General features: G+C 37.9%; 1 protein-coding gene across 1 annotated transcript in view; it reads left to right on the top strand.

Annotated features, from left to right (window-relative positions):
- The window catches only part of NALCN (sodium leak channel, non-selective), a 260,771-nt gene that overhangs the window by 168,324 nt on the left and 68,247 nt on the right, over positions 1-24,200 (top strand). Inside the window, exons 16-17 of the mRNA XM_050903338.1 lie at positions 15,877-16,013; positions 17,714-17,855. Of these exons, the coding sequence (XP_050759295.1) occupies positions 15,877-16,013; positions 17,714-17,855 (279 nt within the window). The remainder of the gene's footprint in view (positions 1-15,876; positions 16,014-17,713; positions 17,856-24,200) is intronic.

Genomic DNA, 24,200 nt, shown 5'->3' with positions numbered 1-24,200 from the left:
TCCCTCTAACTTCTGGCCTCGGCAATATGGTTGCCTCAGTTCTCTGAGCAATGGAGAAGAATAGGCTTCTTCAGAGACAGAGTGAGATCTTAGGAGTGCTAAATTGTCTTCTGCAGATACCCTCTCTCTCTGCCCCCCTCCTCCCCCCATTTCATTCTTTTCCGTGGCTGGAGTCCAGGATACCTGTTTTAATAAGCTAGGTACCTTGTTTAATTGCTTACAATTGAGAGAAATTTATGTAGTGTCAGGGTGCAACTTTTACTGGAGAAGTTATTCAAAATTCAAAGTCACATTAGGTTCTTATTATACCTCTATGTATGGAAGCGGTCAGTCTATAGAAGTGCAGCTATTAAACATGCAAGCCAATAGCAATTACTTTTCTACTTATAGGTCAGAGGATTCCAGACATCAAGTTAAAAAACTAGGATGGGGGAGCACAGACTCATGCAAGGAGCTTGTAGAAAAGGTGTAATTCAGCTCCTAGCAAAGAATGAAGAGGCTATTTTTCATTTGCATTGACCACATCCTTCTGAAAAGAAATGTGTACTTCAGTCGTTTAAAATATTTCACACAGGTTTTAAAAAAAGAGAAAAAAAACTAAAAAAGTAAAGAATCTTAATATTTATCTTTTAAAGCATACAAAAAAGACTCTGAATCAGATATTTTTTGGTTATACAGCCAGCGCCTTGAGGTAGTTAAAAAGCTTGCAATGTGCTACATTCCATTCTGCACTAAAAATAACATGTGAGTTCTGGGACGATGAGGTACCCTCTAGGCAGTAGTACAAGCAATTTTGTTCAGGGCAAAAAAGCACCGATCAAAATGTCAGGACAAGCTCTTCCTTTTGCAGTTGTTTTTATGTTATTTGAAGAGAGTAAAGGATGTGAAGACCTCCTGAGTGTACTTGCAGATGCATATTTTTCTGTTCTAGGCATCTGATTATCATATCCTAAATGTATATTTTGGCTCTGCTTTCCAGCCCAACCATAAAAACGTAATATATATTTTTGCTCTCTAATACCAGCAGCCTATGTGATTTTGAATCTACGCAGACACACACATATGTGCAAACCATTTCAGAATCATAAGAGCTTTCCTCCATTTTGGGTCCTGCAAATACCTTTGTTACATATGCATATCGGAATACAGGTGTACACACACACCCACACACAATAAACTTGTCAAGTATACAGAGTTTTTCAAAGTGCCCTGATTTTTACAGGTTGCAGAACGACAACATATCCCTTTTAAAATCAGGCCAATTTTATGTAAATGCAGAATATATTCCCAAAGCTTGAAAATGTGTGTGCGTGCCTTATAAGAATATTGTTCTTCAAAAAAAAAATCCTTAAATCCTTAACAGCTCCAACAGTGCCTCTAATGAGCTTTCTTGTGTTTAGTACTTTTTTTTTTTCACTAGGCATGTCTTAATACAACAAGATTATTTTACCCATTCTCAGTTACGAAATGATGTGGAGTACCTGCATATCTTGTATGTAACGGCAGTGGACTGTCCTAAGAGAGCAAGTCCTACTAGAGGCTTTGCGGTAACAAAGATAAATTTAACAATGCACTATGTGAAAAAATATTTCTTTCTCTACTTATGAATCTGCCACTTGATTATTTCATTTGATGCCCCCTAGCTCATGATGTACAGTCATTCCAGTCAAATGCTTCCTCAGTGCTCTCTCCTTCCTGCCATGCCTGTTATTACTTCCACTGTATTCTGTTCTTGTGCACCTGTACATCCAGCTTTAGACTTTGACCGAAGTTTCTTTTCGCTGGGTAAGTCTATCTGAAGTGATCTACATTTGCAAGCAAATTTGGCAGTTTAACTAACGCATCTTGGAAAAAGTCATGTTTAATATTCATTATAAACCCTCTCAGGTTTTTTTCTAAGTAAGTAAATAAATCAGCATGTGGAATTACTAGGATAGAATTTAAGTAATATAATTTCCTGGAAATTATTTTGTTTTTAGCAAGAATTCAAAATATCTAGTCCATAATAGAAAAAATATTAGGAAGGCAGTCTGAAATAATCAGAAGTCCTGTCTCCCTGCATGCAGCTAGCTTGCTGATGCTTTACTGGTACTGTTTTCCAGGGATTTCATCTTTTTGCTTTCACTTTGTCTCCATTTGCTCTCCTCAGATCTCTTTTCTGGTGAGGCAGCTTAGTATTTGAAAGCAAGCTGTTTCTAGGGGAAGTCCAGGCCATTTAGATACAGTCATTATTCATTCAGAAGATAGTTTTGACCTTACTCCTGTTAATACTAAGGAGTCTCACTGTCCTGGCAATGCAAACATCATTTTGGCAGACCTATTAACAACTCCTTTATTCAGTGAGGAGCAAAACTGTACTCACACTTTATGACCCAGTTGTACTTTTCAGTGTGAAGGAGTTTTTCTTTTTTTCCCCCACAGATTGTTGGTAAGTGGAACCAAAGCACATAGCTCAGTACTGCCTTTAATGGAGACCAGGAACAATGGTGGGTCAAACACTGGTAATTGATTTTTTGGGCACCTGGCTCCAACAGCTATGTTGAGTGATATCTCAGAAGAGACATTTTGTCTATCAGTAGAGGAGAAGATGGAAAGGATAGGATTTGGAGGCTTTCTACCTGTCGGACCTAAGTGTTTTCATATGTATAGGAGCATCTTGTAAACCAGGAGCGGAGCTGTGAAAAATTGAAGGCTTCGGTAGAGGCATTAAGAACCATCTAGATATTTGTGTCCTTTTTAAAGAATTCTTTTCTTTTTTTCTTTTTTCATCTTGATGATACCCATTAGGATTGCACAGTGAAGAGCTACGAAGCAGAAAGCTCATCTGGTCCTGACTGTCTTGCTGCACCCCATTCTGGGATGCTGAACACGTTTGGTCAGAACACATTGCCAGAGCCCTGTGCCTTTCACCCAGCACCTCCAGGCATTCAGCAGATCTAGGAAGATGCCAATGACAATTTCAGCAGTAGCATCACTTCCAAATTTTTGTGTGCTGAGGTTTCAGCATTAAAGTGGGAGTTTCAGCATGGGGATTTTTCATGAACATATTGTGCGAACAAGGTGTTATAATTGGTATATCTAATTTAAACACACTCGGCATAAAATTTTATATATATATGTGAATGTGTGTTTGAAAATCAAGGAGCTTTTTAAAGCCTAGTTAGATTTACTTGCCTCCAGAGTATTTTTATTCTGAGGACAGTGCTTGAGGTAATTCCAAATGGGAAATAACTACAAAATAGAATAAAAATGAAAAATTACCTTTTCATTATATCTGATCCCATGTAAATGGATTTTTAACAAGTGGCAGGAAAGATAAGTGTCGAACACGTTTTATTAACAAATGAAAAGTACAATAATGGTTCCAAACTGAATTTTAAGTACTACATAAAATGCATGAAATCCTTCTTGTCATCATAGAGGGAAGATAGTAGAAAGTTCACAAAATTCAAGTTGGTCCTCCATTCCGGGGCCATATGCAGAGCATTTAAAGTAGCGCTATTTCAAAAGTAGTAAACTTTACAGAGAATATGTCCACTTCTAGAAAACAAGCTGTCCTTTCAAGACTGGAAAACGTGGTCATCTGGAAAAGTGCTTGTGCCAGACTCTTTCCTTTTTTAATAACTAAGAAAGTTTTGAAAGTCTCCTGAAGGCTGTAGCTTCCACTTTTGTTTTTTTTTCTACCTCTTACCTCATCTATCACCTTTTTTAAAAACGGTATCAATGGAACACAAATTCTGGCTTATATATTTGATGCCCAGTGGTGAAATAAACACCTAAGTATTAATTCAGAAGTTGCCAATCCCTAGTATATGCAATACTATATTATTTGTCAAGAAAACACATTAAATTCAAGAGAGATTCTCTTGGAGGAAGGTTTTATTGTATAAAATAGAGAGCTTTGAAAATTCTAGTCAAAGATCATATTCAAAGCACACACTTTTCAAGGAGGGGAGATGGGAGTCAGATTTGCTATGAATGTGTGAATAGCAGTAACAAAAATATAAATGTAAGCTTCTGCTGCTTCATTTATGTCACCAGGGAAGAAAATGCTTACCTAGCTTTTATATCACCAGGAGCTCATCTAATCTTTATTTTTTGTTTTATTTGGTTGATACCTAAGAAAAATGCAAGTGCTTCTCAGGGCACGTAGGTGATTCTGGATGCTCCATCCTCTGAATTAAAGGACAGTCCTGTAGCTCTTTGGAAGGAAGGAGAGGGCTTGTGTAGCATTACTCGTTATTTTGATGGCAATTGGATCCTTGAAAATCTATGCTGTGTTTGCCTTTGGGTCCTTCTGTGTCACACAGGTCTGCATTGCCTTTTCTGAACTGTGTCTTAGGCCCATAGGAGCTTGTGGATCTATGCACTTGTGTACACATTGTACATAACCTTTGTATGCTTATAAAAAGTAGAGGCCTGGCCTTTGCATGAGATTTAATTCCTTGTGCAGTTATTAAAAAAAGCTAGCTGCTTAGAAGGATGAATTCATTATAATTTTACTGAGATTTTTAGGTACCTCAGTGTAAGTCAGTCAGTCACTTATTTTCCACTTAGAATTCAGAGGACTGCTCTTTACAGTTCCTCGAGAATGGATCAGGCACTCTTTAAAACATGACAGAAGATGAGGAAGCCTGCACCATTTTCCTGCATAATATCCAATGAGTGGGAGCACTATTTCAGAATTAAGGGAGAATTCTTACCCATATCTCCCCCTTTAAAGAAGCAATCCATCACCACAAGAACACAAGGAGAACCATCCCCATCTCTTGTGAAAGGGAATAACAGAACACAGGAATCTAGCCCTAGCTAAAATTTCATCAGCAAACTTGTGTGGGAGAAAGGGCAGCCAGTAACACCAAACTATCTTTGTTTTCATCTAGTCCAGCGAAGAAGGTTTCTGAAGTAATTTGGATCAGCCTCTGTGTCCTCCCAGTTACCATTCGTATAGGTTTGCCTCTGCATGTCCTTTGGTTAAATTAACTTCCTGTGTGAATTTCTATACTGGAGAAATAGTGTAAAACTGCAATGAATCTAAAAGTCGGGCCACCTGTGGCAAATTAAATGTACTGCCTCTGGTTCAAAACAAACGAACGAACAAACCACAAAAAGGCAAGGGGCAACTAATTGTGCAAAGACAAAGTCTTTCCTGTTTAAAGAAATATACTGGATTCTGGCCTCAGCTACAGCTATGAATTTTTTCTCAACTTCAGTTACATTTTCTCAGTGTTAAGGATATTCAGTTGTAGATATTGGTCCGCTCTGTGGGTTGCAAATACGCATTCAAATCTAAGTTATATTAATTACTTTCTCACAGAATCTAACAGAGGCCAGTAACGGTTTGAACGAAAGTACAAGTTATCAAGAGATGGCGGACGCATATACACAACAGTGGAACTGAAAAGCATAATTATCTGTTGTCTTGCAGTTCATAGCTGTCACCAAATCATAGAATCATAGAAAAGTCTAGGTTGGAAGGGACTTCTGGAGACCATCTGGTCCAACCTGCTGTTGAAAGCAGACCATTACATGAGGTTACCCAGAGTCCTATTAGGCCAAGTCTTGAATATCTCCAGTGATAAAAATTCCACGACTTCTCTGGGCAATTTATTCCAATGTTTGTCTTCATAGTGAAGAATTGCTTTGTTCTATCTAGACAGATTTTTTTGTGAAGCGAGTGATACTCTTTGCCTCCTGTCCTGTGACCAAGTCTCCTTGTGAAGAGTGTGCCTCTATATTCTCTAGAACTACATTATAGAGAAGATCTCTGTGGCCCCTCCACAGACCCTCTCCAATTTTCCAATCCCAAACAAATTGATTACATGGAGATCAGATCAAGTGTACAGCTTCATACATATTTAGCTGAATACATTTAATGAAACAAATCCACATGATAATAGTGTTTATAATAAAAGCACTGGAAACAAAAAAAAAGTAGTGTGCACTGTGGTTGAGGTTTGCTTAGCTTGTCCTGTGAGTAAGACCAAGAGTAATGCATTCGTTATCACATTCGGTACTTATGTTAGGGTATTTTTAAGAAGATTTATCTGGTGTCTTATCTGAATTGTATTCCATGTTGCAGATGAAGCATTCTTGTCCTAGCTACAGTGATCATGAGTAGGTTATCCTTTTTGTCTTTGTAGAGATCCTTTATGTGTTAGAAGATATTATTATATTGATCTGTGCCAGCAAAGTATCCCTTTACAAGAATGTCCATAGACACTGCAGCACACCTAAAAAGAAGGAAACATAGGTTTGCATTGCTACAACCCACAGAAACAACATGCAACTTGCTGCACAAGCACCTGCATCATGATCTGTGACAAATATCATTCAGCGTCTACACCTAACTGCTTCCACCTTAAGCAGCACTCACAAATTCATAGGGAACACATAGGTTCGCTTTAGAATCTGGGATTGGGTTCACATAGCATAGGTATGTTTCCTACCATGCAGATGAAACTAAGTAGTAAGTCAAGTTGGATATGTCTTATGTCCACACCAGTTTAGTGGTGATCTGTCCTGTGTAATACCCTGGACAATGCATAGAGCAGCCTATACAAATCACATGGAATAAAGGTTTTGCATATATGGATCAAATTCCAGTCTTCCTATACTTAGGTATTAAGAGGGCCTAGGTCAAAGTTCTATTGCTTTGTTAAACTATGAGCAGGGACACACAGATTCTCTGCAGACTGAGTCTTTTATCCCTGTGGCCTCACTGCTCGTCAGCATTTTATATACCTCTCACTGTCTGTATCCTGATAGGAAGTCAAGATGATGACTTCCTCGGTCAATCACAGCCTGGTTCTCTGAGTGTCTTCAGCTCTTTTTTAAGTAAATGGGAGCTGCCTGTGGTGAGAACCTTTGAAAGTCTGTCCACAATTATCATTTCCCAGATTGGCTCTATTTTTCTGCAAACCCAGCAGGGCAGATGAAGCTGTGTGTCTCGGCTACGTGTAGGTAAGCGCCATTTGTAAAGCTACCTCCAGGAATCTTCCTTTGTGCAGGGTCTGGAATAGGTAGGCAAACATTAAGAGTCTCTGAATTGTCCTGCAGTGGTACTTCCTTTGCTTCCTGTGCAGAAGCACCCTTTCAGGTTGTAATGAATTTTACCCGGAGTCTTGAAGATGAACACATTGTACCTAGTCAATATTGAATGATTATGTTTGTACAAGATCAGAATTCATACATCTTATGCTTTTGTTCACTTGAAAATATTTCAGTTGCTTATTGTTCATCAAATATACAATTCATAACAAATAATGATGCCTAGTTTAAGTGGTCTCAAGCAGTTTCCTCTGATGAAATGGAGCATGTAATGCATTTTTTATTATAATGGATATTCTTTTGTGACTCACTAACCTTTGTATGGAAACAAAAATATTTCTGCTACTTATCCCAAGAGAAAAATAGTGAATATGAAAATGGTACAGCTGCATTTGTATGTGAAAAAGCTATTAAAAGAATAGTTATGCATGTTAGCATTAGATTTATGTTACCTTTCCATTACCTATTTTAAACTATCCATCTGAAAATGTATCTACCCCTGAACTGTTTTAAAATAAGGGTGGGGTTTATCTTATCTAAAAGATAAGCCATTTTATCTTATCTAAACTAGAGCATCTTCTCTAAGCTAATAATTTAGCCTATCTATATCAAGAGAGAGAGCTGTCCAGGACCTGCTCTCTGTCCCTAAAGCTGGCTGGCCGGCACAGCCTGGCTTGTATATACAGCTAAGTTATTTTCCCTTTCCAAAACTACCTACCACTTAAATAGGAAGTGTCCATACAGCCTACTGGGAATGTCCCCAGCTGGGATAAGCCCCAGACTGTGCTCAGGCATCATCAGGGAGAGTGCTAGCTGGCCAGGGCCAAAACTGTGCAAGCAGCCTTGCTAACAGTGTAACACAATGGACAATCTTATTCCAGTTCTTAGGCCCATACCGTGGTACATTACTAGTATAGATGTAGCCTCATACTGTCTCTACATTCAGTGAAGGAGTTACCCTAAGGTGATACTCCATCTTGCTTGTCTTACTTATGTGTTAGTATGGGATGAGTCAATATCTGGAGATAGCTTTTTCAGTTAAATATAGGAAGTGCCTAGATGATTATATGATGTACTTCACATTTGGACAACTATAATTAACTGAGATGAATACCATCATAGATGCTATGGCCTATATTCATCCTGCCTAACACTGGGAATCACACATCTGATTTAAAGAACATACTGGATTCAAGTTATCTACTTAGTCAATGGAAAAAGATAAGCATGTCTGAAAGACATAAGCAGCCCAAGATCTCAACTGACCTCTACAAGTGCCTCTTTGTCACTTTTGGCTATAAAGAGAGACTAAGACAACCATAACTTAAATTAACTCAGGTAGGTACCTCAGTCTAAAGTCAAGAAGGTTGAATCTGGTCTGGTAAGCACATTCCTGGGGCCCTGATTACAGACACTGACTGTGCAGAATCTCAGATCTCATGTTTTTTAAAATGGTATAATTCTTGCCACTGCAGAGGGGAAAGAGATTTGGAAATACGGCTGAAGTGTAATCAATGTAGCAATGTTTGCCTGAGTCTGTAGACAGTATGAAGTAATAGCTCTAAAAAATTCATCTTATTTATCTCAGTTAATCAAAGGGAAACTCTCTGACACACAGGATTCCTGTCCTCTATTAGATAAATGGACTAAATCTTAGCCAAATTTTGCTAGAGGAGTTTTGTACCATTTGAATTGCAGTCACATCTTGTCAGCAGCATTTGTTCGTGAAGAACTGATAGGAGCTACAATTACTGGAAGGAAGTTATTAAAAAACCCACATTTGTGAAACCTTACTCAATATCTTATTAATTTGGAAGACTTCATGCAAAATTGAAGAAGAAAAAGTTATTTAAATGAACAATTGGGAAATAGCAGTCACAGCACCAAATCGTACTACACACAGCATATAAACGGTTTATAAAAAAAACAGATCTTGTGCGTATGAGAAATATATGTGTATTCTTGTTCTTCCATCTGCCAGGAACTTTTTCAGTTTATTTTACCCTTATAGTACCAACAGTGCTGTCTCTACTGTGACTGCCAGCACCACTGTAATCATATTTTTTGGTACATTTCACTGAAAATTCCCCAAGGCAGCGCAGAATGTGGTTAAAATCAATTTAGGTTCTGTTTTACAGTCCCTACATGGGAGAATTTTTTATTGCTTGCAATGTCCGCATTTGTTTAGGTGAGCCCAAAGGGCAAAATTTGTAACTGGTACATCTAGGCAGTTAACTAAAAGAGGACAAGAGAGCAAGCTCAAGTGTTAACCCCTTGTCTGTGCACGCCGCTTAACTCTTCTATCACTGCTGGCTCTCTCCTGTAGCTCCGGCTATTTTCTCCCAGACAATACTTTGGTGTAGTTCAGGGAATATTTTAATTGAGGGACTGCTTTCAAAGAAAGCATGGACAAGGCCTCACCAGGTTGGACTCTAAGCCACACAGTCCTGTAATGCTATCCCGCCTTCAGCCAAACTCACAAGCTCTTCTCCCTCTCAAAGTAGGCAATACGCAACCCAAATGTCATCCTACAGAAGTGCTGCTCAGGGGAATTGCACATAAAAGCTCTTATGTTGTTTCAGATGCCTTGAAGAATTGGAAAACCTGTAGAAAAATAACTGTTGTAATTATGTCACAGGGCCTAGAGGAACCAAGAGCCAAATATTGTGAACTATGGTTGAAGTCAGCGGTTACCATCTGACCTTACACAAGGGGTTAGGCCCTTGGCAGTCTTTTATATAGCGCTACAGACATACTAATAAGATCTACACATCATAAATACTGCTTTTTAACACTGCAAGTGTTACTTTTACCCAAATTCATTTTGTCAATTTTTTTTACCTTAATTTCCAGATTGGTTTTTGCCTTCCTTTATTCATGGTGCGGTTTGCTCAGACAAAATTGAGTTTTTTCTTCATTGTTAATGGAATAGCAGGTGTAAATAATAGTATCTGAACAGCTGATTTGTGTTGAAATTTAAATCAAATGCAAGTACAAAAATGTTGATACAAATTGATGCCAAAGCTGAGTGTGGGCTGCAAAAGCTTACCCATACGCATATCTTCTTCTGGTATAGCTCATTCATGTCCAAAAATTTACCAGGTCTATACGATTTCAGAATAATAACAGAAAGGGAAAAAGTGGCTCATTTAATCTGCTTTTCTGATTTTTAGTTGTGTAATTTACATGTCTTTTAATGCTAATTACTTGGATTTCATTCAAAGCTCCTTGTGACAAGCTAAAGGTGATGGTAAATCTGAGAATTTGGTTAAGTAAAAAATTCTGGAAAACTGTTGGATGGGTGCTGGTATCAGTTTGTAATGTCTTTCATCCCCATGTACTTTCATGCTCAAAGTGTTTGGTGTTGGAGCACATAGCATATCCTGCTAAGAGTAAAACACAGATATTGTATAGTCACTTTATTCTTCAAATACAGCCCCTAAAGGAGATTTGCAGTGAAAAATGTTGATATATAGCAGTGCACTATAATGTACCAAACAATATTAATTTAAAACTATCCTGTAGTGAGACTCCCTGAACTTTCTCAAAAGGTTTGAACTTTTCAGTCACCGTGAAATTATTCTGGGCAGCTGGCCAGTTCCTAAGTAAACTGTGTGTACATCAGTAGCAAAGCTTTTAATTTTTGAACATGATTGATCTCAGCCTGTTATGAAAACTCAACTAAAATGAAAGAGAGCATTGCAGTAAATTTTTCATAATCATTTAATTTCATTGAAATATTTACAGGGCGTTTAAGTGAATTTCACATACACTTGCCTCACAGACCGTATGAGAACTGCATCTTTCACTCTTTAAGTTTTGCACATTACTGGCTCTTCTTCCATGATCAGAATTAAATGAATAGAGAACAAAACAAAAAGTTAGGAAGGGTAGGTCTTATCCCTTTGGCTATGGTTAACTCTGTTTCTCCTTTGGCGTGTTCTCACCAAAGTGTCAACGTCTTAGGAAGTCAATGACTGTGTTAAATTTGAGCGTTCGGTTTGCTTTGCCAAGACCATTACTTTTGAGGATGTTTCTGTCTCTAAATGCAAATTGGTGATATTAAGAGATACTCACCTTAGTTAGCCCTTTGAACTGTTCAAGTGATCTTGTTCATATTACCAGACCCTGGAGCACTTCGGCGTTCCAGGATGTCAGCTCTCACCTGAGTCCGTAATGAGACCTCTGCCCGTGCAGACACTTCTCACATCCTGCTTCTGCAGAAGAGGGTGTAGGCTGGAGGGCAGGCGTGACACTGCCCTGCATTCACCTGAAGATCTGAAGTGCACTGTGGCATGTCTCTTCTGTTGAACATAGGGAGAGACTGTGGGAACGCGGCTCTCCTAATCAGGTCCTGCTGCTTGTCTCACTCCAATGCTTTAATGCGTTTTCAGCAACTCCAGTCACTGCTGTCAAAGAAGTTGCAGTATGCACTTTAAAAGAACTCACTACTTTCACCCTGACCACACTTGCAGTGATTAATATCTGGGTGACTATAGGACTACAATGTTTTAAGATAAAAAAATTAAGAACCACCATTTATTGCCTTACTCTCCTCTTCAGGTTCTACATAACACTGTGTATACTGTGTGGCTCAAGTACTGTAATATAGCATTTTTTTTTATTTTTAAATGTCAACACTTTCATTTCTGAAACACAGATGAGAAAGCTTTAGTAGCTGGCAGAGGTAGGATTGTTTGTGAATAGTCTCGTGGTGTGGCTCTCTTGGCCTAGTGGGACCAGTGTGGTTACGTGGGAGATGCCAGCTTCCTGCTGGGAAGGCTGCTGTCTCCAGCGGGGCAGTGATTGCTTTTCTGACCATCCCAGCGCAACTGCCTGACCACAGCCAGGGTGCATCTGTGTTAGAAAGATAACCCTGCCCCTTTTTCTCACTAGTCATTACCTGCTGTCTCTTTTATTGCCCCTGCCTCTATCCCCAGTCTTCCACTTTCACCACCATTCATGCTACTGTGTGTATTTAGGACAACCACTTACAGGTTCTCTTCAATTTTAAGGGCCCAGATCTTAATTACACTAAAACTGGTTTTAGCAATCACCTTTTTGTAAGGAAGCCTTGAAGTCACAAATAAATTTACAGCTGAAGCTGCATTAAGTAGTATGGATGAGATCATACTACGTAACACCTGGGCTGCACCATGGGAGAGAATCAGTACAATGAAGCAGTTGCTGCTGCCGCCGTATTTACAGTGTATGCAGTTCAGAGGGTTTTGCTTCAGAAGAGATTCAGTCTCACATTGGACTACGTGCCCCATCACACATGGGGTTTGAAGCCACCTTAAGGACCAGTCATTGGTTGTGATCTTTGAGTCAGTCTCAGTGCCTGGAGTGCATTTGTGTGTAACTAAGGTGGAGCTTGCGGTTTTGTTTCCTCCAAGAAGAATGTGCTTTGCTTACCGACACAGCTCATAAACTAAACCAGCAAACAGCAAGTGCTGATGATTGGGGGATTCACTTCAAACTGCTCTGAACCAAATGGAGACGTGGCCATAATGCCTTTCTGGGAGAAAAAAAACACAAGTATGCTCTCTTCACCAATAAGTCTGCCTTTCTCACAGCTGTCTTTTTTGATCTAAGACAATTATGTGAACAGATCAGGGAGAGCTTGGATTTCAGGGACCTGTATCTGAACGTATTATTCAAGCTACCATTGGAATCCCAAATTAAGATTTCCTCTCTGCCACTCCTCACCATTTATGTACTATTTGGATAAGTTCTTTTGATCTAGGTTCAGAGCAGACAGTTGTACTCTATGTATTGTGCCATTAAATCTGCCCCTGTAAACTCAAGCACCATGGAAATAGTGGAAATAGACATAAATTCCTTCTATGGCTTTACAGCCGTAAACGTTTTTTACCGTTCTGGCAGCCACAAGAGAATTTAGCCAGGCCAGGCTGACAAAATGTTGGTGAACTGCTCCCAGTAGGCTCTTTGGGGCTGGAGATTGAGGGCTATGCAGAGCAGATCAGGCCAGTGTGCATTTTCTTGCCAATAGTAATAATAATAAATAAAAAATGAAAACCATAGAGAAAATGTCCTGATACTTTATTTTGGGTTTAGCTGTTACCTGAAACACTGTGCACAGTCATTGCCACATTTCATCATAATCCTGTACCTTTAAAAATATGTGTTTGTTATGCGTTAAATAAAGTTGAAATGTAAAGGTTTTAAGCAGCAATGCAAAATAGGATGTATGTCGTGTGGAGCAACAATTACACCCTAAGTGTGTAGAGCTGGACTCGGTGAAGCTAAATGCTTCACGCTCCCCAATATGTAATATTATCACAGCATGAGTAATTGGAGATACTCTATAGAACTGCTTTGACTTTAGGTTATTTTCAAGCCTATCTTGAATCATTCTCCTGTTTAGACAGGGGATATTGCTGTCCCCTTGCTTACCTTTTGAACTATACAGTTTCCTGCTTCCAAGCTCTCTCTGATCTGTTCTTCACTGAGACTTCAGAAAACATTGCAATCTCTCATATGCTCTCTATTCTGTATACACTGACTTCTGCGAACAGGAGTTCATAGCTGTAAGAGACATCGTCCATGCCAAAATCTGCATATTTATGCAATGATTTCTTATTAAAAAGCAAATGGCAGAAACTGGAAACCTTTTTTTTCCTCTAAAAATTACCCCTTCCCAAAGCTTGTCAACAGTACAATGTTGCAGAAAAGCCCTGTTAGATTATCCAATTCATTTCCATGTCAGTGAGCAATTTCTGCAGTACTCTGGCGTTTCAAGGGTTCTGTCTAGTCTGAATTTGAAATGATGAGGCACTTCCCCCCAGAGACCTCTCTGAACACTCAGAGATTTCCCTGTAAGGATAGTAATCTTTATTCTCATCCTAGAAATTCCCTTTCTTAATTTCATCCTCTCATTCCTATATATGGAGTACTCTATTATATTCTTGAAATAATTTGTTTTCAAGTATTTCTTACATAAATTTACATCATCTCCCCTCCTCTTAGTTTATTATCAGTTATGGTAGATGTAGTATAAATACTGGACCGCTTTAGTCTTTCTCTCCTTTTTTCTCCCTTGCCCCAGTTGGTTTATGTAGCTCTCCCCTGGTTTTCATGGCTCTCTTCTGTACTATTTTGGCTTGTCAGTGTGAGACTGGTAAAAAGGTATTTAGAAATGAATGCATACCCAGGTGTGGTCTCTTCAAAGCAGCACAGAGAGGAACTGTGGACTTCTGTACCATTTTCTAAACCTATATAATGTCTAACCAACAGAGATTGGTTGTGAGCATAGCCTTTGGCTGGTAATATAATTGGTGCCCAAATTGGCCGTTTGATGCTGTATTGAAGTACAAGTTCTTGTTTAGTTTCTGCTCTTATTCTTGCTCTAGAATTTTTTTCAGTCTGTTATTTCCTGCCCCTATTTCTAAATCTGTCCTTTTCCTTGTCCAGCGAAGTATTTGCAACTCTTCACATTTTAATATCAAGTGAATTTCATTAATGTCATCATTTCTTCCTTTTAAGGATCATTAATAAAGCAATTAAATAGGACTGGACATAATACAGATTTATGCAGTATTCCCCTTCTATTCTGACTCAGTGCTTTACTATTAATCATTAGTCTTTGTAGCTCTTCGAACAGTTTTCAGTCCACATGACAACTTATATCCAACCGAATATGAATTGATTTTCAGTTTAAGCTGTCCTATGGAAGTGGTGATGTTGCTGATAGCATGATAGTGCAGCAGAGCAGTTGTTCTTCTATAGCATGCTGTGGGAGCATGCATTTCACTAGGCAGTGCAAATGATAGTTAAAACACTGACTTCCTGGGCAGTTGCCCCTGATAAAAATCTATAGCTGGTGTCTGTCAGCAGTATTCCCTGCAGGTGCTGATGGTGAAAATCTGTTTTAAAATGTAAGCTTCTAAGCCTGTGCTCACAAGCAGGTAGGAGAAGGAGAACTGAAATAATCTCAGTTAGATGTATGCTTATTGAAATAGTATGCAGTACACATACCATTTAAAATAAATATAAAAATGAATTTCACTGATTCTTTTTGACTTGGTATTTTGTTGCAGTGACGCAACAGAATTGCTACATAAGGTAATCAGAATTCAGGAATCCTATCTCCATATCATATATTTTTTTATCTTATATCATTAGATTTAGCCATCATCTGTCCACATAGATAGATGTATCTGCCTTTTTTGTACTTAGATGTGTGATATTCCATGGAATAACTGTTTGTGAATACTTATAAATGCAACATTCGTTATGTGATTTGCTGCAGCTCAGTATCAGAATTGCTGATGTAGGTGGATTCTTTTGAGTCTTTTGTTATTACTTATAATACTCATCTAAATGTAATTTTCCTGTTATTTTCATGTTCTGAGAGCTGGATTCCTTTAAAATTGCTCCCTTTTAAAATGCTATATTCTATTTGAATATCGAAGAGCTGTCAGCATATACAGAAAGATGTGCCTAATAAGAAAAGATCATGGGTGTTTATTTGCTTGATAAAGTGTTAGGGATCTGTGAAGAAAACATAGAAATAAGCGTATTGAATAGGACACTAATATGCTTCGTATTTTAAAATTAAAATTATTAGCAATCCTCCCATTTTATGACTTTTAGTTAAAGACATAGTATTGTTAGGTATTTGTCAGCTTCTAGCACAAGCAGACCAATAAACTCGTGTGTCAAATTTACCCTCTGTAGTTCTTTGCTGCCATCTTCTGTTTCTTTAAATGATTGCCGTTATTATTTGGATTCTGAAAAACAAGGCTGGGATATTACAAAGCAAAATTTCCCTTTCTGTCATTTTCTTCATTTCCTTGTTTTCAGCTAAAGCAAAGTGAAGCAAATGCAGATACAAAGGAGAAGCTTCCATTGCGTCTACGCATCTTTGAAAAATTTCCAAACAGGCCACAAATGGTGAAAATCTCCAAGCTTCCTTCAGATTTCACAGTTCCAAAAATAAGGTATTGAAATATTTCCTTTGCTAGTACGCTGTAAACTTGTCTGGTGCCACATAGCACCCAAAATATTTAACTGTTTTGCTTGTGGATTAGGCAGATAGATAGTTCAGAAAATCATAAATGAAACAGAATTAACATTGGCATTGAAAGGATATGACATTTTGGTTTTACCTCATTTTTACTTTTGGAAAAAAAAAATAGTCGTAGCACTCCTTATAACATAATCATGAAAGCAACTAGATTGACCGGAACCAACACAAGTACAATATGATAGAAAAGTGTGGTGTTGTTTCTCCACTCCCATTTGGATTTTAGATTCTTGGCTGACATAGACAACTAGCAGTCCAATCAATTCTCATGTGGCTTTTTAAAGATAAGGTCAACTGGCAGCAAATCATTAGAGGGGATAACACAGGCCATCCAATACCAGTTACTCTGTGATGACCTTGTCCCCTCTTTGTATTTGCATAGTTACCCCTTTCCTGTAAAACTCACCTTAAAGGATCAGACCCTCAGTTGGCTACTAGATCATCAATTACACTACAATTATTCTTGGCATGGTCCCAAAAAAGGCTTACAGAAGTCCAAGGCCTGCTCTAGTACATACAGGCTGCTAAGACCGCTGAAACAGCACAGGCTGGCCAAACAGGTCCTCAGGCCATGCCCATTCCAGTATCCCCACCAAGCACATGGTGTGAAGGATGGCTGTCATTGTTCTGGGTCTCCTGAGGCTACATTTCTTTTGATTAAACTCACAAGGAAGCTAAGGCAACTGGTTTGACCTGTTTGTATCATCTTAGCTGGATGAAAGGAATAATGCTGGTCAAAAGGGTCAGGAAAAACAACCTTCCAAACCTCAAGGAAGCAGTCATAGGTGTTTTGCTTTTAGTATCAAAATACTGTTTGGTTATATATTGAGGGCATTCTTCTCCTAGTCTTATTTTGTTTTGGTTATTCTTTCTAGCTGTGTTATTCCCAGCATACTCTAGACTAATACATGATCATGGTAACTGCTGAAACAGACTTCAAACCATCACTAGCAAATTGTATCTTTAAATCTGAAGCTATTGTACTATGTAGAACTCTCTCTCCAGATAAAAACTGGTTTTGACATAGTTGATTTACACTGAAAATAGGGCAACTTTACTAAACTTAAAATACAGCAAGATAAATGTACATTTGTTGTAAACAGAAATGCTTCTACATCTTAAACATGGCATATGTGAGGCACAGAATTGCTGAAGCGCCTTAATATTGGCATTCAAAACAGTTACATGAACAGATGTTTGAAATCTTCAGGAAAGAATTTCTTGCAGAGAGCATGTTTCCTTTGGATTCTATCAGCGTTTGATTTACATTGAAGTAACAACTCGCTGTTTAATGAGCTCAAAAGAGCTGAAAACTGCAAAAGGCACTTCAAATATTTAACACTTTAAATGGTAAATAAATAAATATTAAAAGGAATAAAATTATTTTCTTCAAAACTACATGCAAGTCACCCACCTCTCAATTCAGTTATGGATTCTTTAATAAATGAATTTAAGTTTTATCAGTTGTTTCAGCACTCTGTCCATTTATACATCTATAGCCCAGTACAACTTTTTTTTGGACTTTATCCATCTTAGCACTAATGTCATAAAGAAAACCAAATATTAACTCTTCCTGGGGTTTTAATCCATCAATATCTTCTATTTGTTCACAAGGGAAAGTTTTATGAAGCAGTTCATTGATCGCCAGCAACAAGATACCAGCTGTTTGCTGCGAAGACTTCCTTCAGCATCTTCTTCCTCATGTGACCACTCTAAAAGATCGGCAATTGAAGAAAACAAATATATTGATCAAAAGGTAAATCAAGAGTATAGGGCAGTATACGTCTTTCCTTGAGCATTGTGAGGAAAGACCTCAGATTATTCAGTTTGTCAAACTAGATAAAAGCGATCACAAGCTAGGATGACTGAATGCAGGCTAAAAGGCTATCTTTAATTCAGCCTAAACCAGACATCACAGCAGATCCTCATTTGGTTTAAATTTTCTTATCTCCTTTGACTTCAAAATTGAGGATTTGATACATAATTTTGTTCAATGCATCCATCTTATGAAGCTATTTTTTTAAGTAGTCTTGCTGTTAATCACTGAGAAGCTAGTAGAAAATTAAAGTTTGTGAATATCACATTGGATTTTTGAGTGCCTTGATACTGTTACAACATTGAAAACGCACTTCACTGAAGCAAGGTCTCTGTGTAATCACTGGAGATGAGTAAAAATTTAAGAATTATTCTAATTATTTAGAGGACATTAACCTCTCTGTAGGCCTGGGAATCACTAGGAAACAGATGCTGAACACATATATTTGATACTCATTGTGCTAAATGCTGCTGGTCTCCCAGCCGAACTGACATGGATGGTTGGATTTGAAAAATATCAGGACTGCTTGGAATGATGATGATGATGATGATGCAGCATAAGTAAATGTGTGTGACTTCTGGTACCTTGCAAAACTACAGGGGCAGAAAAAATCTTCATGTGCATCATGGAAGATACTGGTTTCCCAGATTTCTGGTGGCATCTACACCGATACGACTTCTTGATCACTTGTAGTATTGTGTAACTTATTAGTGACATTTTAACAGACGAAAGACAAGTCCTTTCAGTATTCATAACAGGGTGCTCGAATCCTGTTTGAATATTAACGTTGGGGGGTTGTAAATACATTTTAAGTTAGGGAATCACAGACAAGGAAAAGAAAGAGGGTATGTATTGTAGTTACACAGTATAACTCTTGGCTTTCCTAGTACGTGGTTTGCAGCTATAACTCAGGACAGCATTCATACAAGCAGGAAGCAGAGTCGAGGAAAACAATACTCTTCTGATAATGAATGAAAAGAGACAATTTGCAAACTACTGTTAATTTCCATCCCTGTTTCAGTGCAAGAACCCATTCCAGTGGCCGATGTATTCTATGGCATCAGTAAGCCAAAGCTAAACAGCATGGCCTCAGAGGGAGGTCTGTGGTAAAATATTATTTATCAGACAAGGAAGGCCATAGGAAAGAATCAAGCCTAAATGGACATCATCTACTCTAACAAGCACAGCAGAAAAATTGGATAAGTTATTAAATGACAAGCCTAGGGGTCAGCAGAACTATGCCAAATATCACTAATGATGGATCTCACTGTGCCAGGGAAATCAGAGTACATTTCTACCATGTAATGAAGAGATGAACAGAGACCTTAAACTTGTCCCAGCCACACAGATAAGTCCACAGTGTGCAATGCACAGCTGTGCAATGATTCAGTAGATCTGTTTACATGAATATAGTTTAGGTATATTAAATTGCAATCTTAATTCCTTCTGCCTGCTGTTCACAAAAGTGAATCGTTATTGTGTTTGAAGGTAGATGAATACATGGCACAGTTTATTCAATGAGATCTTGCAATATGAAAACAGAATCCTGCATTCTTTTCGAATTTTCACTTCCCTCCAAGAGCAAATATGCATGATCTGACTTTCATTTTTTAATTGAAATAAGTGTTTGCAAATTGGTTTTGCACTATTCAACCTGCTTTAAGCACATACTTTTGGATTCCCACGCCTCAAGGGTAGAATCAATGATGAGTAATATTTCTGATAAATGTAGCTTAAAACAAGGCATTTACACATTCCTGTTAAGAGGGAGAAAGCACTAGGAAGGATGTTGTGAAAGTAATTACTCTGGCTTTCTATAGTTACAGTTGCCAAGGCAACCTCACTTTTGTATGAACAAATCTTCTTAAAAATATCTTATCCTTAAAACATGCTTGGAACGACTGGTTGCACTTAAATATAAACCTTACATACATACTTTACTTTTCTTTGTACAAAAAGAAACCTGACCAAACATTTTACTAATCCCAGTGCCTAGTAGGATGCATCCCACTGCTCATGATAGCAGTGTGATGGCTTCAGAAACTTTTCACATCTTTTTTGCATTGTAGTTGATGAAAAAAATAGGGTGGAATCAAAAGGCGAGATTCTGCTGGCAGATTTGACTCTGTCCTTCCTTTGTGGTGCCTGAACTGTGGCTAGTTCCTCCAGTTTCTCCTGGACTTATATCAGTATTTCTGCCTTCCACACCTGCGGAAGTACTTAATACATACATTCCCTTATTTCCACTTCAGCAACATTCTTTTTTTCTTTCTCTAAAAATCTGCCACTATATATATATGGTGGTGTTTTTGTGTTCAAAATCAATCTATATCTGACCCATAATTTGTGATGATTAATAAAGCAAATCAGTTTTTGTTCTCTTATATAATGGGTTTAGTAAGTCTTTTCAATATTATAACTACCCACTTGCTTGAAAAGATGTTTTAAGTTGTAAAAGGCAAATAGATTTTCATTGCATTCTTTCTTTTTTTAAGGTATTTTACCTTCTCAAAATAATTGAAAAAATTATTTATTCGTATATATTACCATAACCATGACAACAGTTGGTTTGAAATTATTTTCATCTATGCCAAATCAAAAGAACAGCTTTGGAAAACAAATTTCTCTGCTATACTCCTTTTTTCTAGTCAAGTCTGTGAGTTCCAGATGTTTTTCTAACTCTTCCAAATTTCTAAACTATTATCAAAGTAATAAACTAACCAAACGCTAATATAAAAAATTACTTTTAGATACCTAAATGCCCTTTACCTTTTGTACATTCCCTAAGAGTTCTCTCTCAGTGTGTAGGGTCTGAGTGCGTGTGTGAAGACAGACTGTGCCGTGTTCATTCTTCTACATCTAATGCCAGCAATGCCTGGGTTATCTATCTCAGTTACGGATGCTTGATAGGCAGCTTAGCATGATGCTTTGGTTGAGTTGTTTATGATTATCTGTAACTTCGTGTGTAAAACTGGGATTCTCTGGGGTTCTCTGAACTTAACACTGCCAGAAATGCAGGATGGTCATTTTTTGCTCTCTGCTTGAGGTCCTGCTGAGCAAATTTTCTTAAACCTATTGATCTTGCCACAGACCTCCTCCACTGCTTGCTGAGCTAGTCTGTCCTGATGTGGTCTGCAGGCCCGAGCTCTGGGTCTAATTAGAGAAACCAGGACTGTCGAGGTTGGTGAGGATACCCCTGTTGTAGTAGAAAGTACCATGAATATACTTCCTGGTGAAAGAAGGAAGAATGCTCAGAAAAAGTGCAAGTATAAGGAGACAGTGCCATTACAAAATCAAAGAAAAAGTATCTGAGGAAAGGGTTAAAAAATTAAAAGAGGGAATTATGGTATTAAATGAACATCGTAGATGTGGGAGAAGAGGAATTTTAGAGACAGAGAGGGAAGTGTTCTTTTATACTTCCACATTTGTATGAAAATTATTCACAGTATGCTGGGAATTTCCTTAGCTAACCAGTATTTCAGTAAATTCTTGGACAGGAGAACTGAATGAAATATGGAAACATACAATTTTTGTGTGAGTGGGTGGATGAGAAGAAAGGAAGTTGGCAGAAAATAAGGACGTCTCATTGTGATGGCTCTCACAAGAGCCTCAGGGATGGTCACAGCAAGTTTCAGGGAACAAAGAACTAAACAAGCTGTAAGATTTCCAACAAATCAGGTGTCCAGTAAAACACAGCTGAGTTGGCTGTAGAGCATTGGCCTTGGTTTCTTAACTTCAAGACTAAAATCAGAGGAACACAGAAACACCTCAGAGTGCTTTCCTAAGAGACATACAACTTTTAGCAAGCCCTGCAGAAAGCTGTTGTGAGGAGGACACTCCTGAACTGGTTCCTTATCTTTGGCCACACAGCACAGCACATTGCTGTTAAATTAAAGTTCAAAACTGACAGGCTCATGAGATGAACTTTAAAAATGCCTATGGCTCAATAAGTACAGATACCCATGTGCATGTTTACAGCAGTGGCACAGCAGGAGTGAATTACAAAACAAAGCAAAAGAGCATTTAGTATATCCATGTATTTTATAGTTCAGACTTTGAGCATCTTCCATTTAATTGAAGGAATATAAACAAGCCAGCTCCCTTATTTCTGCATTTGTATGATTAATTGGATAGTAGCAAACGTATATTCTCTTTTCTGTCCACTTTATCATCCTGTTTCCTTTCTGTTTCCTTTCACATGTATGAGTTTTGTTTTTAGCTCTGCAAGCAGTGAAGTTAGTAGCCATTCCTTTTTCCTGTGGGAGCAAGTTCCATCATTAAGGTCTAGCTCCTGTGAAAGCTCAACCTCCCACACCATATGCCTCTCATATTGATTTCCTACTTACAGCAGAATGTACCTGTATGACAGGAGGTAATGGTCAGAAAGTGAGAGCTGATCTTGGAGGTAGCTAGAGCCATTACCATGGAGGACTATGAATATTAAGCAGCAGACCTTGCGCAGGATTCTGCCTTCTTTGGGGATTCGGAGCACCGAGGTGGTACGTTCATGATGACCTGTGTTGCGCCTTGCAGGTGGGCTGCTGACCTTTGCACCTGCTTTTTTTAGGCTATTTGCCTTCATTCCCAGATATGGTCTGCTGATACCCATTAAAGTTAGATGGGATGGAACACAAGCGTCAACCCAATTATAAGCCTCATCCTGGAAGGGCCTCAGTACTTCCTTGGAGATCAACACCCTTTGGTTTATGTAGAAATCATTATCTCTCAACACCTCAAGGAAAGTTTATGATTTTATCTGTTTACAGTTTCACACACAAATTCAACACACAAGATTGCCCCAACTTTTAAGACATGTTTGGATAACATCATAGATACTCCGTTTGTGAGCTGCTGAGACATACCACCTATTCTTGATAAGATGTTGGTTTTTAATCTGGCAGTTTGTTCCGACGTCTTTTTCTGATCTGTGCTCAGCTTCTTTCACTAACTATTCTGTTTCTTGCGAAAAGAACTACGTATATTCTGAGAGTGTTCTGAAAGGACTTTTCCTTGCAGAAAGTATTTGTAATTGTAAAAGCTGAAATAGTCTTTCAGCTTTTCTAAGGCATAGCTTTTAGTATTGAAGACAGGGCGTCCCAAGATATCTTTCAGAAAATCATCAGGCATGAAGACATACTCATAAACTTTATTTATATTTTTTTCCTTCTTAGAAAAGACCCAAGGGTAGAATATTTATTCATAAATCATCATTTCCAGAATTTCTACTTCTTATTGTAATAAACTTATGTCCGAAGTTAATCAATCAGCCTCTTCTGAACTTTATTTTGTGCATTCTATTGTGCAAAGCAGAATTTTGGCATAAAAAGTACAATAGCATTCTGTTGTGTTCCTGATTATTCTTTTCTCTAAATAATTTGAAAGAAAAATTTTATCACATTAATTTTGAATATAGCAGAAACTAACAAAGTATAATTGCACATGAATTCCAGGTAGAAAAGATTATTTATTTTTAAACACTAATAAATACTGCATTTTTTCTGAAGTAATTCTTGCAGAACTTTGTGCATAAGTATCAACAAAAATCATTCAAACTTTATCTTAATCTCCCTTTACTGAGTATCTGAGTAGAACTCTGTCCTACAATTTCAGTTTCCATGTACCACTTGTTAATTAACACAGCCAAGTGCGTCGGTCTTACCTATTTATGTCATTCACAGGATATTGCCAAAATCTATCTAGCTATAACATTCAGAAAAGTCATTAAAACAATCTGCCTGCTGGAATGAGAATGGCTTATGGATCCAGCATTTTCTTGCTAATTACAGTCTTGATTTTCAAAGATTATTTTTGTCCCACGTCTGTTCTCATCAGATCTTTCTAATGAAGTTAATATATGTAAATGCAGTGATGTACTTCAGGTTTTCTGAAAATTAATCAGGACACCTCTTTGCCTATGTTGCATTTTTTAAAGATTGTTTATTTTCAGATAAAGTGGATATGTAACAATGTCCCTACGTCCCTGTGTCTAAATAATCAATTTATAGAAAAAGACACTTTCTCATTAAGTGTTCTAGCACATACACATTTCAGCTGGTAATATTTAAGTTTTCTGACCATGTTTGCCTTCAGAGCAGAGAAGACAGAACTGCAATAGTAACAAGACTCTGTTCTTGTTATGGTCTGTCTCTGGCTTCTGATGATTTTGAATTGCTTTGTCACTCTTGCCTCTACATAGTATGTTCAAAATTCTACCTGGAAAAGACCAATTTTCAATTACATTCTGAGAGAAAGGAAGCTGGGAACTGGATACTTGGCCATTTTCAA

The sequence above is a fragment of the Gymnogyps californianus genome, chromosome 1 (assembly GCF_018139145.2).
Source record: "Gymnogyps californianus isolate 813 chromosome 1, ASM1813914v2, whole genome shotgun sequence".
NCBI lineage: Eukaryota > Metazoa > Chordata > Aves > Accipitriformes > Cathartidae > Gymnogyps > Gymnogyps californianus.
This window is presented reverse-complemented; position numbering and strand designations above follow the sequence as displayed.